Source organism: Callionymus lyra, chromosome 3 (assembly GCF_982586985.1).
Source record: "Callionymus lyra chromosome 3, fCalLyr1.hap1.1, whole genome shotgun sequence".
Lineage (NCBI taxonomy): Eukaryota > Metazoa > Chordata > Actinopteri > Syngnathiformes > Callionymidae > Callionymus > Callionymus lyra.
In genome coordinates, this window is record NC_141820.1 from 40,785,139 (window position 1) to 40,801,867 (window position 16,729).

At 40.6% G+C, this 16,729-nt stretch overlaps 1 protein-coding gene across 1 annotated transcript in view; it reads right to left on the reverse strand.

Moving 5' to 3' along the window:
- dgat1a (diacylglycerol O-acyltransferase 1a) overlaps nt 1–16,729 on the reverse strand; it is a 37,490-nt gene that overhangs the window by 4,180 nt on the left and 16,581 nt on the right. Inside the window, exons 9-14 of the mRNA XM_087788006.1 lie at nt 10,226–10,329; nt 10,121–10,159; nt 10,001–10,042; nt 9,888–9,932; nt 9,612–9,724; nt 8,856–8,921 (exon numbers count right to left, since the gene is read on the reverse strand). Coding sequence (XP_087644132.1) covers nt 8,856–8,921; nt 9,612–9,724; nt 9,888–9,932; nt 10,001–10,042; nt 10,121–10,159; nt 10,226–10,329 — 409 coding nt within the window. The remainder of the gene's footprint in view (nt 1–8,855; nt 8,922–9,611; nt 9,725–9,887; nt 9,933–10,000; nt 10,043–10,120; nt 10,160–10,225; nt 10,330–16,729) is intronic.

Consider the following 16,729-nt stretch of genomic DNA (forward strand, 5'->3'; position numbering starts at 1 on the left):
AAGATCAGGAAAGCTGCTGGACCAGATGGACTCAGCCCCAGACTGCTCAGGGACTGTGCTGATCAACTTTGTGAGTTGGTCACACACATCTTCAACCTGAGCCTCAAACTGGAGAAGGTCCCGGTCCAGTGGAAGACCTCCTGTGTGGTTCCGGTTCCCAAGGCGGTACACGCGAAGGAGCCGAGCCACTTCAGACCAGTCGCCCTGACCTCCCATCTGATGAAGACCTTGGAGAGGCTGGTACTCCGCGAGCTACGCACGACGGTGAGCTCTGCGTTGGATCCGCTGCAGTTCGCTTACAGGCCAAAGATGGGGGTGGACGACGCCGTCATCTACCTGCAGCACCGGGCACTGACTCATCTGGAAGCCGCCGGTAGCACTGTGAGAGTCATGTTTTTTGACTTCTCAAGTGCTTTCAACACCATCCAGCCGGCGCTGCTAAGGAAGAAGATGGAGGACGCAGGAGTTGGGACACAGCTGGCAGCATGGACGATGGACTACCTCACCAACAGGCCGCAGTATGTGAGGCTGCAGGACTGCAGGTCTGAGGTGACCATCTGCAGCACCGGGGTGCCTCAAGGGACAGTGCTGTCACCTTTCCTTTTTTCCCTCTACACGGCGGACTTTACCTATGACTCCAGCAGCTGTCACCTCCAGAAGTTTTCTGACGACTCGGCCATTGTGGGCTGCGTGTCTGGGGGGGGCGAGCTGGAGTACAGGTCAGTCATCAAGGACTTTGTTGACTGGTGTGAGAGCAACTACCTTTGCTTAAACACCGGTAAGACAAGGGAGATGGTGATTGACTTCAGGAAAAAGTCCCCACCACATCAACCGGTGAGCATCCAGGGCTCGGACATTGAGCTGGTGGACAGCTTCAAATACCTGGGTGTTCACCTCAACAATAAACTGAACTGGTCCACACACATCAACGCCGTGTACAAGAAGGGCCGAAGTCGCCTCCACCTCCTGGGGAGACTGAGGTCCTTCGGAGTGTGCAGACCACTTTTAAGGACCTTTTATGACTCCGTGGTAGCCTCTGCTATCCACTACGCTGTGGTCTGCTGGGGAGCAGGCAGCACGGACCGGGACAGGAAGAGACTGAACAGGCTGGTCACGAGGGCCGGCTCTGTCCTGGGCCGCTCGCTGGACTCGGTGGAGGAGGTGGGAGAGAGGAGGACACTCTCCAGACTATCCTCCATCAGGGACAACGCTCTTCACCCACTGCACCTGACCGTGGAGGAGCTGGCCAGCTCTGTCAGTGGCAGGCTCAGGCACCCCCAGTGTAGGACGGAGCGTTATAGAAGGTCCTTCATCCCAACTGGTGTCAGGATATTTAACTCTCTACTTTAAATATCCTGATGCTAATCCGTAGTGTGTTTTTCTTCTCGTGTGTTTTTTATTTTATTTTTTTCCGTTTTTTATTTCTATTTTATTTTATTTTTATTCTATTTTATTTTGTTAATAGTGTCAATTTCTAATTTTGTAAATAATTTGTATATTTTTAAGATCGTTTTTATTTTATTTTGTATTATCTCTTGTATTATTTCTTTTTCCTTGCACTTTATTTTCTTCCAACTGCGCTGTTGTGAAAGTGTGTTTCCCCTCTGGGGATGAATAAAGCTTTTCTATTCTATTTTTCTATTCTAAATGCTGTTGGAATCTAGAAGAAAACTACTACGTTATGGACAAAGCCACGTCCAGTGTCCATCAGAGGCGATGAGGTGGAGATAGTTGACAACTATGAGTACCTCGGTGTGTGGTTGGACAGTAAACTGGACTGGTCCTGCAACACAGACCATGTGTATAAGAAAGTTCAGAGCAGACTTTCTGAAGAGGCTCCGATCATTTAACATTTGCAGGAAACTCCTCTGCACGTTCTATCAGTCTTTGGTGACCTGTGTCCTGTTTTATGCTGTGGTGTGTTGGGGTGGTAATGTGTCCAAGAGGAGTGTCAACAGGTTGGACAGGTTGGACAGATTGATAAGGGCTAGCTCTGTGGTTGGCATGAAGCTGGACTCACTGGTGACAGTTGCAGAGAAGAGATCTCTGGACAAACTACTGTCCGTCATGGATGAGGACAGTCATCCTCTGAACACTGTTATCAGTGGGCAGAGAAGCAGATGGAGTGCACGAATGCTCCTTCCCAGATGCAACACTAATAGACTCAGGGACTCATTCTTTCCTCGTGCTATTAGACTCTATAATTCTGAATTTGGGGCAGGAGTGGAGTGAAAGTATCATGTATTCAATTCCATGTTAATCCTTGTAAATTTTCCTTTGTATGCTTTTACTTTGAGTTATTTCCTTTTGATCAATAGTAAGTACAGTAAGTATGCGTTATTTGTAAAGCGCCTTTCTAGACAAGGGTCACAAAGTGCTATTACAAACAAAAATATTATACAGCTAAAATACATGCTTTAAAAGGACAAGACACATGAGTCCCAGAAAATCGGAGAAAAGCCTGCGCAACTAAAATTGTCTAAGTTTTTTATTGGAGGAGTCAGTAGACTCCATCAAACGCAGAGAGAGAGGAAGATCGTTCCAAAGATTATTATGAACAGCCTGGAAGGATTTCTCTCCTCTGGTCCGGAAGCGTGTGCGCGGAACCATCAGCAGATTCTGATGCACAGACCTAAGAGCCCGGGCTGGGGTGTGAGGCTGGATCAGATCACTGATGTAAGGAGGAGCCTGACCATGAATAGCTCTGAAAGTAAAAAACAGAATTGATCCTGAAAGAAACTGGCAGCCAGTGAAGAGTTTTAAGGATCGGGGACATGTGAGTTCTAATTTCTTTTTTTTGATATATGATCTTGATACTTGCACTTATATAATACTTGAGTAAAGTATCAAAGGCGCAGACGAGGAAGGCTGCCTCTCCAGTAGCTCCGCAGCAATAATCTATAACTTTCTGTTTTTATTTTTTTTTAATTTAGTATAATTTTTTAAATGGATACTTTTGAACATTGAGAGAATCATCTTGTTTACTCAAGAGAGGATCTGCTGTCACTGAAGTCAATGGCACAGGCTGGAGATCGCCACGAGATCCCGATTGAACTTCATCGCCACTATGTAGAGCAGGAAAGAAACTAAAGGCTACGCTAACGGACAATCGGGGATGTCACAGACCATCGATCCCAAACGATTGGGAACGTCAACAAGATCGACAAGCTGTCTGCCCTCAACAACCAGCGGATCCACAGAGAGAGCAGCTTGTTGATCTTCACGGAGACGTGGCTCACTCAATTGACTCCGGACTCACATGTGGACCTGCCGGGTTTCAGCACCGTCAGAGTGGACAGAGACTACGTGAATAAACACTGGTGTAGCCCCGGACAGGTTACTGTGAAGAAAGTCTTGTGTTGTCAAGATTTAGAACTGGTTGCTGTCAGCATGCGTCCATATTATCTTCCGCGTGAGTTCAGTCACGTGATTGCACTGTGTGTTTACATTCCTCCGAGCGCTACAGCGCCATCTGCCTGTTGGAAGATCCACACAATGACAGCTCGACTTCAGAATCAACATCTTGACGCGTTTATCATCATCTCAGGAGATTTGAATCATGCCAACCTGGACTCTACTCCTACTGCCTACTTTCCATCAGGCCGTGGATTGTCCCACCAGGAATAACAGGACAATTGAATTCTTTATTCAAACTTGAAGGACGCATACAGAGCCAAACCTCTTCCTCCACTTGGAAGGTCTAATCATAACCTGGTCCACCTTCAGTCAAAGTACATTCCTCTTGTGCAGAGACAGACTGTGACCATTAAGACAATCAGGAAGTGGACACCAGCTGTGGAGGACGCCATCAGAGACTGCTTTGACACCACAGACTGGGATGTGCTGCTGAAGTCTCATGGTGAGGACATCGACGTACAGACACACTGTCTAACGGATTATTTAAATTTCTGCTTGGACGTTGTCGTCCCTGCTAAGACTGTCCACTGTTACCCTAGTAATAAAACATGGGTAACAAAGGAGGTCAAGGATGTCCTTAACAGGAATAAAGTGGCTTTCAGGAACAGGGACAGGGACGCCATGAGATCAGCACAGCAGGAGGTGAAGTGATGCTTGAGGGAGGCAAAGGACACCTACAAGGGGGAGGTTGGAGGAGAAGCTGAGTGGGGAACAAATAAGAGAGGTCTCGGATGGTGTTAAAACCATCACTGGACACAAGACCAAGGCCTCTCTGACTGCAGTGGATACAGTGGGGGAGGCAAACGGACTAAACAACTTTTTCAACAGGTTTGAGCAGGTCACCTCACCCTCACTGCTGCCCGCTTCAGGACCTGCCCAACCTTCTTGTGCCCCCCTCAGCTCCACACAACCACTTCCCAGCTTCACCTCACTCCAGGTACACGATGTACTTCGGAGGATTCGTCCAGGGAAGGCTAATGGTCCTGACAAGGTGTCTGCTCGACTGCTAAAGACCCATCTACGGCTGGGGAAAGTACAAACCCTGTGGAAGACTTCCTGTATCATTCCAGTCCCGAAAAAGATCCGGCCGAGCGAGCTGAACGATTATAGACCGGTGGCACTGACTTCGCAGCTGATGAAGACACTGGAGCGGCTGGTCCTCAAACACCTCAGGCCACAAGTCCAGCACGCCCAAGAACCCCTGCAGTTTGCCTACTGGCCAGCAGTTGGTGTAGAAGATGCCATCCTTAACCTCCTGCATCGGACCTACTCCCACCTGGATAAAGGAAGCGGTTCAGTGAGGATCCTGTTCCTGGACTTTTCTAGTGCCTTCAAAACTATCCAGGCCACTCTGCTCCAGAACAAATTGACACAGATACACGTGGACCCTGATCTGGTCTCCTGTATTATGGATTATTTTACTGATCGACATCACGGACATCACGTCTGACACTGTGGTATGCAGTACAGGAGCACCTCAGAGGACAGTACTGGCCCCTCTCCTCTTCACCATCTACACTTCAGACTTCTGCTACAACTCAGAGCTGAGTCTCGTCCAGAAGTATGCTGACGACACTGCCATTGTTGGATGCATCAGGGCCAACAGCGAAGACGAGTATAGGAGTCTAATACGTGAATTTGTGGACTGGAGTGAGAGGAACCACTTGCAGCTGAACACCTCAAAGACCAAGGAGCTGGTCTTGGACTTCGGGAGGTCCAGGACAAAGCCACGTCCAGTGTCCATCAGAGGCGATGAGGTGGAGATAGTTGATAACTATAAGTACCTCGGTGTGTGTCTGGACAGTAAACTGGACTGGTCCTGCAACACAGATGTTTATAAGAAAGTTCAGAGCAGACTTTCTGTACTTTCTGAGGAGGCTTCGATCATTTAACATTTGCAAGAAGCTCCTCTGCATGTTCTACCAGTCTGTAGTGGCCAGTGTCCTGTTCTATGCTGTGGTGTGTTGGGGTGGGAATGTGTCCAAGAGGAGTGTAAACAGGTTGGACAGATCGATCAATAAGGCTGGCTGGACTCACTGGTGACAGTGGCTGAGAGGAGATCACTGAACAAACTACTGTCCATCTTGGATGATGACAGTCATCCTCTCAGCACTGTCATCAGTGAGCAGAGACGCAGAATGAGTGCACGAATGCTCCTTCCCAGGTGCAAAACAAATAGACTCAAGGACTCATTCATTCCTCGGGCTATTAGATTGTACAATTCTGAGTTTGGGGGCAGGAGTGGAGTAAAAGTATCATGATGTTCTCTTCTATGTTAATCTTTGTATCCTTTGTCTTTGTTATTTTTCTTTGATCTATGTTCTTTATCTTTATCTTTAGACTTGTATCATTGTATCATTGTATCATCTTGTTCTTTCTCTTTATTTCTCTTTGTTCTTGTTCTTATTTTATTTTTATTATTTTTTATGAAAAATTGCTGTATTTGCTGTGGATAATTTTGAAAAAAAAAAAAAATCCCGAAAGAGACCTCCTGAGGGATCAATAAAGTTCTACCTACCTACCTACTTAGTTCTTTTGTTTGCTCTTTGTTCTTGTTCTGTTTTTATGAAACTTGCTGTGAACTTGAACTGTATTTCCTGAAGGAAATATCCATCCATCCATCCATCCATCCATCCATCCATCCATCCATCCATCCATCCATCCATCTATCCATCCATCCATCCATCCATCCATCCATCCATCCATCCATCCATCCATCCATCCATCCATCCATCCATCCATCCATCCATCCATCCATCCATCCATCCATCCATCCAGACTATGCCGAGTTTGCATATCGGTCTACCGCTCGACTGATGATGCCATCTCCACTGCCCTCCACTCAGCCCTCACCCACATAGAGACTAAAGACTCATACGTCAGAATGCTGTTCATTGACTTCAGCTCAGCATTTAACACTATCATCCCCCAGCAGCTCATCCACAAACTGGACCAGTTGGGACTCAACACCTCGCTGTGCAACTGGCTGTTGGACTTCTTCACGGGGAGACCACAGGCACTGAGGGTCGCCAGTAACACCTCCAGCACCATCAAACTGAACACAGGGGCCCCCAAAGGATGTGTGCGGAGTCCCCTCCTCTTCACTCTGCTGACCCATGGCTGCACTCTCATCCAGCTCCAACCTCTTCATCAAGTTTGCGGATGACACAACTGTGGTGGGTCTCATCAACAACAGCGATGAGACACTCTACAGGAGTGAGGTAAACAGGCTGGCCACGTAGTGCAAATACAACAATCTCCACCTGAACGTAGAGAAGACTAAGGAGATTGTGGACTTCAGGAAAGTGCACACCCAGCATCCACCACTAACCATCGATGGAGCTGCAGTCGAGAGGGTGAGCAGCACCAAGTTCCTGGGTGTGCACATCTCTGAAGATCTGTCCTAGAACCAGAATTGCACTACCTGTGCCTTAACTTTGTTTTTTGTTGTCATAATAATTAGTTAATTAGTTTATTATTTAATTATTGTTGATTATTTATTTCATTTGGTTTATTATTTATTTTATTTATTTATTTTCTTGAATGTCTTATTTAATTTCCTTTAACCGTCTTCATGCTTTGCATGGTGGGTCTGATAGGACTACAATTTAATCTATGCTGCATGTCTTGATACATGTATATTGACAATAAAACAAGTTGAAGTTGAACTTGACACAAGCCTCTGCGACTACCGTTGGTCTGAACAGCTGCAAGCCTACAACTTCACCCCACAGTTCACTCCTTGAAGGGAGCACGTTGTAGCCCATTTGCTCTCCAGAGCCACACCAACTTCATCGTTGGAAACTAGCCAGGACACATCTGAGACAGAGCTTGGACTTATGCTGCACACACCCCTCAAAGCAGCAGTCTCTCTCAGGGAGCTTGAAGCGGCATCAACCTAGGACCATGCGCTCACCCAGCACTTTCATTTATGAGGGCTGGCCTGCTTTCTGGTTGAACTAACCACTTTCAACCATGTCAGACATGACCTTTCCTGCTGGAATGATGTCTGTGTGGCAAGGGGAATGTGCAAAGTGACTCCAGGTTCTTTGAGGGCACAGGTCCTGCATATGCTACATAAAGGACACCTGTGCATTGTGAGGGTCAAGCAGCCCTGCAGGAGTTTAGTCTGTTGGCCTGGCATTGATAATGACATTGATGTGATGGTGAAAGACTGTGCAGCTTGCCTAACCAGTGGGAAAACTGGCACGCCCACACCTCCGCCTTTGCAGCCTTTGTCTTGGTCCCCATTGCGGTGATCTCACATCCAGTGGGATATCTGCAGGGAAATTCATGGTGTTCCTCGCCTTTAACGAATCCTACTGGCTGTGTATGCTCCCCACCAGCTCTCCCGCTTCTGAGGTGCTGATTGAATTTCTCTCCTCTTTGTTTGCTTGCAAGGGTGTGCCAGACACTATCACCATCGACAACGGACCCCAGTTCATCTCAGTGGACTTCCCGCCCTTTTTGGAGGGGAGGGTTATTAAACATGTCAAACTGATCTATACAACCCACAGGCTAACAGGGGTGTAGATGGACTCAGAGCACTCCGGGCTAAAAGCTTGTCACTAACAGCACGCTGCTCCATTCGGATATGCCGTCCCAATCGCTCGCACAAGCTGTGTTCATTTTGGTCTGAACTGCAACAGATCGTTGAACAGCTGGGCCCTGCTACATTTCGCCTGGCTATCGGGTCACATTGGCATGCCAGTCACCTGAGACGGGTGTCTCCACCAGCCACCTCTGGAGCAGCTGTGACTAATTACCGCCATGATGATGGAGACTGTGACTTTCCTGATGTCAGGCCAGAGTCTCCTGAGCGGCGTACCCCTGAACCAGACCCACAGGCTGACCCTCTGCAGCCTGAGCCCCGCTTTGTTCTCACCTGCCAGAGACCACTAAACCTTAAGGACTATATAATTGACCTTTAAAGGTTTTCGTTACAGCATAGCTTGGTACGTGGCAGAATAATCCACAAGGTTATGTAGGCAAACTGGCAGTCTACCTGGTTCGCCCAGCTTGTTTCAATGTTGTCATTTGCACTTTATGTTCGTGCCTTGCGTTTGTACGCTGTTGGTTCTCAGGGAGGAGAGAGGTGAATGTGGTATTTACTGATGGACCGTTTTACGTCATCACCGGAAGTGTGTTTGTTGTGGTTCCAGTTAGTGAAATAAACAGATGACTGAACGCTACTCATGTCCGAGAGTTATTTATAAACACAACACTGTGAATCCCCCGGGGTCCCTAGGAAACGCTGGAAGAAATGGCAGGGGAAAGAGAAGTCTGGATGTCCTTTATCAGGTTACTGCCCCCACGACCCAACTCTATATTAGTGTTGGAATGAAGAATATTATGAGGTTTTCTTCTGATGTATTCTATACTTTGAATAGGCATGTAAGTATGTTGTCATAATTCAGAGTAAGAAAGTTATTTTTTACCTGAGGCACCATTTGTGAACTGGGATGTTCCAGTTCGCCCAAAAATATGTCACAGTTTCTGAATTCCTGAAAAAAACAATTGAAAACATTTTAAAAAATAGATTTAGCTTAAAAACCTTATTATTATTATGGCGTGTATCAATAATAAATGGCTCCCAGGTTCAGTTATATCATTGGCAATTATGTATCCTTTATTGCAGGGGTGTCAAACGGGTCCAGAAAAGGGCCAGGGTGATGAGTTTTTTTTTCCAGTTTTTAACCAGTCAAGCACACATGAGTTACCAATAAGTGTCGGCTTAAACAAGCAACACCTGACTGACAATTAATTGATTACGGTCTTCAGACGCCTATATGTGCTTGGCTGGTTGGAACAAAAACCTACACCACCCTGGCCCTTTTCTGGACCAGTTTGACACCCTGCTTTATTGTAACAAAAAACAAGAAAACATAGCATTGATATGATTTAAAGACGGAGTTCAGAAATGATATTAAACAAATTTTGACAAACAAAATTTGGTACATATCCAAGTTAGAACATTCTTCACATACCTTTGACTTTAAGTTGACACTAGTTGTAGTCAAATGTATTCTGTTTGAAAGAGCTATTCAGTCCAGCTTTAACTATTATAGTATTTCACTTTATACAATAAGACCATTACTGTATAAGGGAGCAAATCGTTTATATTATTGTGTATTGTTTTTAGCTATAATATTCTTTGTTTTTGAAGAAAACGGATCAATGTTCTATTTATTCACCACCAGTCTCTGTAGAACTCTCTGTCCCCGAACTGCAGCAACTCAGCAAGGAAGTTCATAGTAGAGTGGAAGAACCAGTAGAAAAAAATTAACCAGATCAAATGGTTTGGCACCTATGATCAGAGAGGAGAGATGATTTAAGAAACAAGACTAAAGCAATTGTTAAAATCGGTGCATGGGTATGAATTAATCAAACATAATTTTAGCGAATTAAAAATATAAAGCGAGTAATCATAGCCATTTACTTTATTTCGAAAGTGCAACTAATAAACTTACAGCAAGCTTCAGTAACCGTTCCACCATCCTTGATAATTCCATTTGCTGTTAAACAAAAAATACATGGAAATCATATTTACCAACATTAAATATTGGAAAAAAAATGAACATACCTGAAATGGTTTCATTGAATTCTGGATTGTGGGAACCATCCACTAAGAGGAGCAATGAAGAAGTCAATTAAACTGCAGCCTTGTTATTTTTAAACACGTAGCAATGAAGATTAATTTTACCTGCTGTATTAATCCCACTAAAAGCTGCATCAAGAAGACCTTAATGTAAAGATGATTTAACTTTAATAAATGATGAACATTTATTGTTATGCGTTTGGGAGTTACCATTTCGAAGAGTCTTCTCATCAGAAATCTCTTGCGGATTCGTGAAGAACGTGGGAAGTTGAGCTGGTAGCAGAGTGTTGGGGCCAACACAAAGTAGTACATGTCTGAAGCAAAACAGAGTTGAATACAACAAGTGATGTGAGGCCATTATAAATTGAAATAAAGACCTTTGTTGACATCCCCATACTTGTTAGTGAACATCTTTTAGAAATAACTACACTTACTTATTTACTTGAAGATTTAATAACATTAAAAATACAATATCATTTTGGCACTCAAAGGCCCCGATATGATTTTTAAACAAGAAATCATGAAAAAAGAGAGAAATGCAAAGAAAATATAAAACCTTGTTTTTTTCTCCATTATTACCATAAGCGCTATAGGGATGCAGATAATTGTAATATTTGGTTGTCAATAAAGAAGATAAAGTTTAAAGAAGAACAAGTTGATACTACCAAAGGACTCTTGATCTTTGTATGTGAACCTTACGTTTGATGGAGTCTACTGACTCCTTCAAAAAACATCTGAAGACATTCTTATTTGTGCAGGCTGATTTTCTGGGACTCCTGTGTTTGCCTAATGTGTCTGGCCGTTTAGTATAGTATAGAGTTTTAACCGTGTATAGTTCTTGATTGTTAAAGCGCATTGTGACCTTGGTCTTGAAAGGTGCTTTAGAAATAACCATAACTTACTTACTTGTCATTTATTAATGATGACTCAAAGGATAAAGGACTGACGGATATGTCTATCTGATGTCTACACACACTTCACATACAACAAAACACAAAAAGGTGACATATTCCTTTTTTAGAGTACTTTTGTCACTATTATGTTACGCATTCTTGAGCTTTTGTTTTTTGTTTGAAAACCATTGGTATGACGGTCGGTTTCAAAACCCATTTGTGTGAACTATCAAGTGTAAAAATACCTGTATATCAAGCAACCCTTGTTGCAGAGTCCAGAGGATACATCTGAATATTTTATTCCACCATTTTCTGGGATTGAGTGTATATCTTTTTTAGTATGAAATCATAAAATGCACTTATGAAGACATCTTGGGAATCATTTGGAAGAAAGTGCCTTTTTAACTGGACAAGCGTTGGGAAGAGACCGTCTCACCAAATTGGAAAAAAAAGTCAAGAGCAGGTTTTGACTCCAAAAGACGAACATATTAATTCATTAACCACGTGAGCTAAAGAGATGAGGCTTCGACTAAGGCTGTTATGAAGACTGATCTGACTGACAGAGTAAAACAACGTTCCTGCTTAATTCCTTTGACATCAGAAACCACAGATTGATCGTAAGATATAGTGTAAGATCTTGAAACTCAAGACATTAAAACAAAGTTGAAATTTGTCAAGAAAATACCTAAATTGACAGGCCAGTGCTTTGATGTTGTCACCTATGAGTTGCATGATCGGCTAAAAGTATGATCAGACTGCTAAATGCGACATCACACTGTCTGTGCAATATTTTAAACTGATATTTATTTTCTGTTTACAGTTTTGATTTTCACTGTGAAGTCATAATTTTAACTGCACTACCTCATCTTATCTATATTTATATACATTCACACCTATTTGTATTCTTTATTTTCTCCCAATTGTTTACAGCCAACTACCTCAAAATTCAATGCAGTGCTTTATTTAGCGGTTGCAAAGCAATGACATTTCGTCGCCAGTTTCACTGTTGTGTTTTCTGTGCAATGACAATTAAATGAAGTTTCAGTCTATGTAGCTTGGTACTCGTTTGGTTTTGTCTGGTGGCACTGTTAGACCCACATTTATGTTGAATTTAAAAGGCTTCAAATGTTTTTATATTGAATTTAAAATGCTCCTAATTAAAAAATGTTGAATCTAGACAATTTATTTTTTAATTATTAATTAGCGAATGTTTGAATTCAATTATTCAAAAAATGGAAAATGTAACCTTTCAATATTTCAATAATTGAATTCAATTATTCCAAAACTTATTTACTTCTATATCAACCGACTTGCTAAAAAATATTAAATATTTTATATATTGGTTTAAGAAATTATATTAATCTAGTTTTCGTTTTTTACCAATACTTTTTTTTCAAAAACCTGCTAGTCGCATAAGTGGGACTGCGGAGCCATGGGTTGCCAACCACTGTACTAGGCAATTAAACTTGAACACACTAACTTTCATTGTTATGCTGATGACCCCCAACTGTATTTGTCAATAAGGCCAGATAAAAGTAACCAGCTAACTCAACTACAATCTGTATTACAGATATCAAGTCTTTAGAATAACGAAGGAAAAACAAGCGGCTCTCTTCTTCAGTTTACCATTTATTTCACAAAATTGTTAATGTAAGGCGTAACTTTGCCAAACAAGGGTGATCTGGCACGATCTGGTCGCAAACATGAACTTGACTCTTGTCTGCGGTGACATTTTTTGTGGTCCTGATGGTGTGGCTGCTGAACTAACAACTGAACAAGGTGTTCTCTATGCTCTCTCTGACACTTCTGTCCCTCGTGTTGCTCTTGCTGTGGTTGCTGGTGGAGAAGCTAGGTTCTATATTATATATATATATATATATATATATATATATATATATATATATATATATATATATATATATATATAATAGATATTATAACAGGGCCCTGAGACACATGATTAAGAAATGCAAAGTTGTTTGTGATTTGACGAAAAAGCAGACAAATATAGCATGTTAGAAACATGATATCTTCCTGAGTCTAACATGTAACAGTAAACAGTAAACCCAGAATAACATACTCTGATTGCTCCACTCAGAGCTATGATGAAAGCAGCCTTAAGGCACTAAACAAAAACTTGTGTAATCAACTGATGCAGAATTTTATTTAAACTAATTAAAAGTGACTCTGTCTAGAGCTGCTGACTTGTCACCTCTAGACTATACTATAGAGACTAGACTAGACTATACTAAACCATTCCATCTTGATGTGAGTGAAATGTATGATATTGTTCTTTGGGAATTAGACTAAAATAGTGAAAATGGTAAAAATAGAGACTAAAACACTGTAGGAAGGTAAAGGAAAAAATAGTTGATTAAGAGATAAATTAAAATAAACTCTCAGCCAAATAAAATAAAAATAAAGGGTTGAAGAACATTTAAGTCAAACCGCCTGAGCTTAAGAATCCACAACAGTAGCATCTATGAAATAAGAAAAATAAATCTTCTCTCTAGTTGAATAAACCAAACACCTATAGACTAAGAGGAAATCTCCTTGAAGTGAATATTGATTAAAGAAACTAGTTAAGAATAAGCAAAAGAGTAATCTAGAATAGATACTGTATTTCTGTTGTGGGTAAATAATTAAAGAGGTCTGACTGACACCTGATCAAATTAACTATAACATTCATAAAACACATTTGAACACACACAACACTCTCAGACATTCACATAGATATTACAAATAACACACTGAGCTCAGATAGATAAACAAACAAACACATGATGTTTTCAATTTAAATTGAATAAGATAAAAAAGTGTCTCTGCTACGACCTGCTCCCTGTGTGTGTGTGAAAGAATGAAAAAATTCCCTCGAACCCGCATCTGTTTCTCTCTTCTCCATGAAGTCAAAACATACTGATAATTTTAACTCTCTGCTAACTTCAAGGTTTATTCAAATAAAACACATGACAAACTTTAACAGACATCCACAGATCAACAAAGTTTGGAATACACAACTCATGACGCATACACAATATCCTTATCACCACCTGAATAGATTCAAAACTGACCTTCTCATACATTCTGATCATTCTCATCCTGTTAGAGGTGGGGTTGAGAAGCCCTTCAGTGAGGGAGAAATAAGAAGCCACTGCCCACTGCAGACTTTTAAATGAAATTATCTCCTTGTTAGAAGGTGAACAAGAAACATGAGCCAACATGTGTAAAGATAAAAACTTAACTAGCAGACTTGTAAATGTATATATGAACAAATGTAGTTTTAGGAAACTACTCTTTGGACATGTGGTGAAATAGTTAAGATGTGTTAATTACCAAACACAAGAAATCATGATTTGAGATAAATACAACTTCCCTCAAACTAATAGTCTAATTTAAGACATTACTTAATGCTAAAAGAAGGAACATATTGGTATTATATATTTAAAAGGACAATCAAATGGGCAAAATTGTCCAAACATTGGAGAAGTTTCAAATAACAGAAAACATATTGTTATGATTAAAACATATTTTCAGAATTAATCATTTTAAGAACATGTATTTTTTTAATAAATGAAAACAGAATACTTTTATCTACATCAATGGCAGCCAATGATACCATACACAATATGAAAAGTGAAACTTGGAATTCAAAATTAAATTCATTCATTAAAAAGTTAAATAAGAAATGGAAATATGTTTCTAAAGCTGCTTCTAATGACCTATCAGAAATAAATAAATAAATGATGCCTTCAGGAAAGAAAATAGTGAATAATATATTTAGAAATGACAGAATCATAGCAATCTTTAAATTAGCTTTGTTAAGGATAAATCTACCTTTAATCTAAGTTGATCAAAAATTAAGAACTAGAGCAAGAGCTTGATGTGAAATAAACAAGTTGAATTCTAAAATTGACAATACATGGACTTGCAAGTGTAATTTATTGACGGAATTAAATGATATAAGCATTGGAAATTACTACTCTACATCCACATGACAAAATGATTTGATTGAAGTCTTAAGCGAGTGTCATATACTTCCTCTTAGTACAACAAAGGAAACATAAAATAAATACCAAATAAATACTAGAGTTAACAGTTATTGGAGGACAACTTCAATATAAAGATAATAAATGGGTTAATAATGGAAATGAAGGTTCTCAAATTGTGTTCTTTATGTAAAAAAGGACAAGAAAAGAAAAGAAAAGTTGAATCATTATATTTATAATTGAAAAAATATTTTATAGAGTAGATAATTTTTTATTTTATTTTTTTTCTTTTGTTCACAAAGTAAGTCTTTTATTAATTGGTTAAACTTAGGTCCAGAAATCCAACAATAGAAATTCTTATATAGAAAAAACATAATTGAATAAATAAACGGCTGCAGAATAGTTTGCACATAGTCAATTTTTTCTATTTGATATAATCCATTTACTTTAGCAATAGACTTTCAAACCAAATCTTAGAGGAATAATAATGATTCAACTTAGAATATTTTTGTATCTGATAATGTCATATAATTGAATACATTTATTCATAAATACATTTAAGAGAGTCAATACCAAGAGTATTATGATTAATTAAATTATTTGACAATATATTGGAATATAAAGTTTGTCAAGAAAACATTTACAAATAAATTAGGTTGTTTATTTGTCCCTCAGGGGGAGGACTTAGATAGGACTTAGCTGGATAATAGGTTTGTTACATGTTTGGTGATTCTTGTTGCACGGTTCTGTTGATCAACACTGCTGAAGGGGGCATTCAATTAGTTTAAATTGTTCATGTTCATTCTTTTTTTTTTGATTTGAGAGAAATGCTCATAATGTATAATTGTATTCATTAAATGAATCTGTGTTTCCTCTGTTGCTTTCTCACCATATGTAATCTTTGTGTGGCACTATACGGATGATAGTTTAGCATGTTTAGTTTATAATCAGATTCGCGATTACTATTTTGTAATCAGACTTGTCTTTGTTTTATTGCATCATTATTTCATGATGCAATCAGGGGGAATGTAAGGAAATGACAACTTTACTGTAATCAATCATCTAGATTTAACAAACATTTCAAATAGTCACTTGATTAACTGATAATCTTACATATTTAATTCATATTAAATAATCATTGTCTTGCATTGCATTCCCTTAAACTTAACTCAAACTACTCAGGTTCACAACTCACAGGCCAGGTCACAAAGCCTTCCACACACACAGAAAGATTCAACAATCCCAGATTCCAGCAAGTCTCTGGACACCTGTTTGAGAACTCAAACTGAAAGACACAACAGGCCAGCAAGTCGCTGGGAACAGAGACTCTCTAGAAGACAACAATCTTTGGTAAGTTTCCACTACGATCACGTGCGACCGGCCATCTTTGAATCAAGTGTTTACAGTTACAGACCAATCCTACATGTACAATTGACTAGAGGCGTTAACCTGAATATTCTACTGTAAAGATCCACCATTTTGTGAGATGTTTGCGTTCTGGCATTCAAAGACGTCTGCGATAGATCTCTCTGCTTGCTAGCGCCCGTGTTCACGTAAGTTTGTCTCTGACTTTTGCATAATTCACTAAACGAGCATTTTTCTTAAACTCATGTGTCTGTCCTTCATTCCACCACCACGTACGAGGCTGGGGAGGGGTCGGTTCATCGGAAAACAAAATCCCCACAAGGGCATAAGAATAACATAAGTTCTTCACGATCATCAGCGCAGAACTATTACTCCTTGCTCTCTCTTCCCCCCTCACCTGTCTGAGTCTTAAAGGAACAGTAACATACGAAACAACGAGCACCACCAATCCCTTAGCATTTCGAACAGAT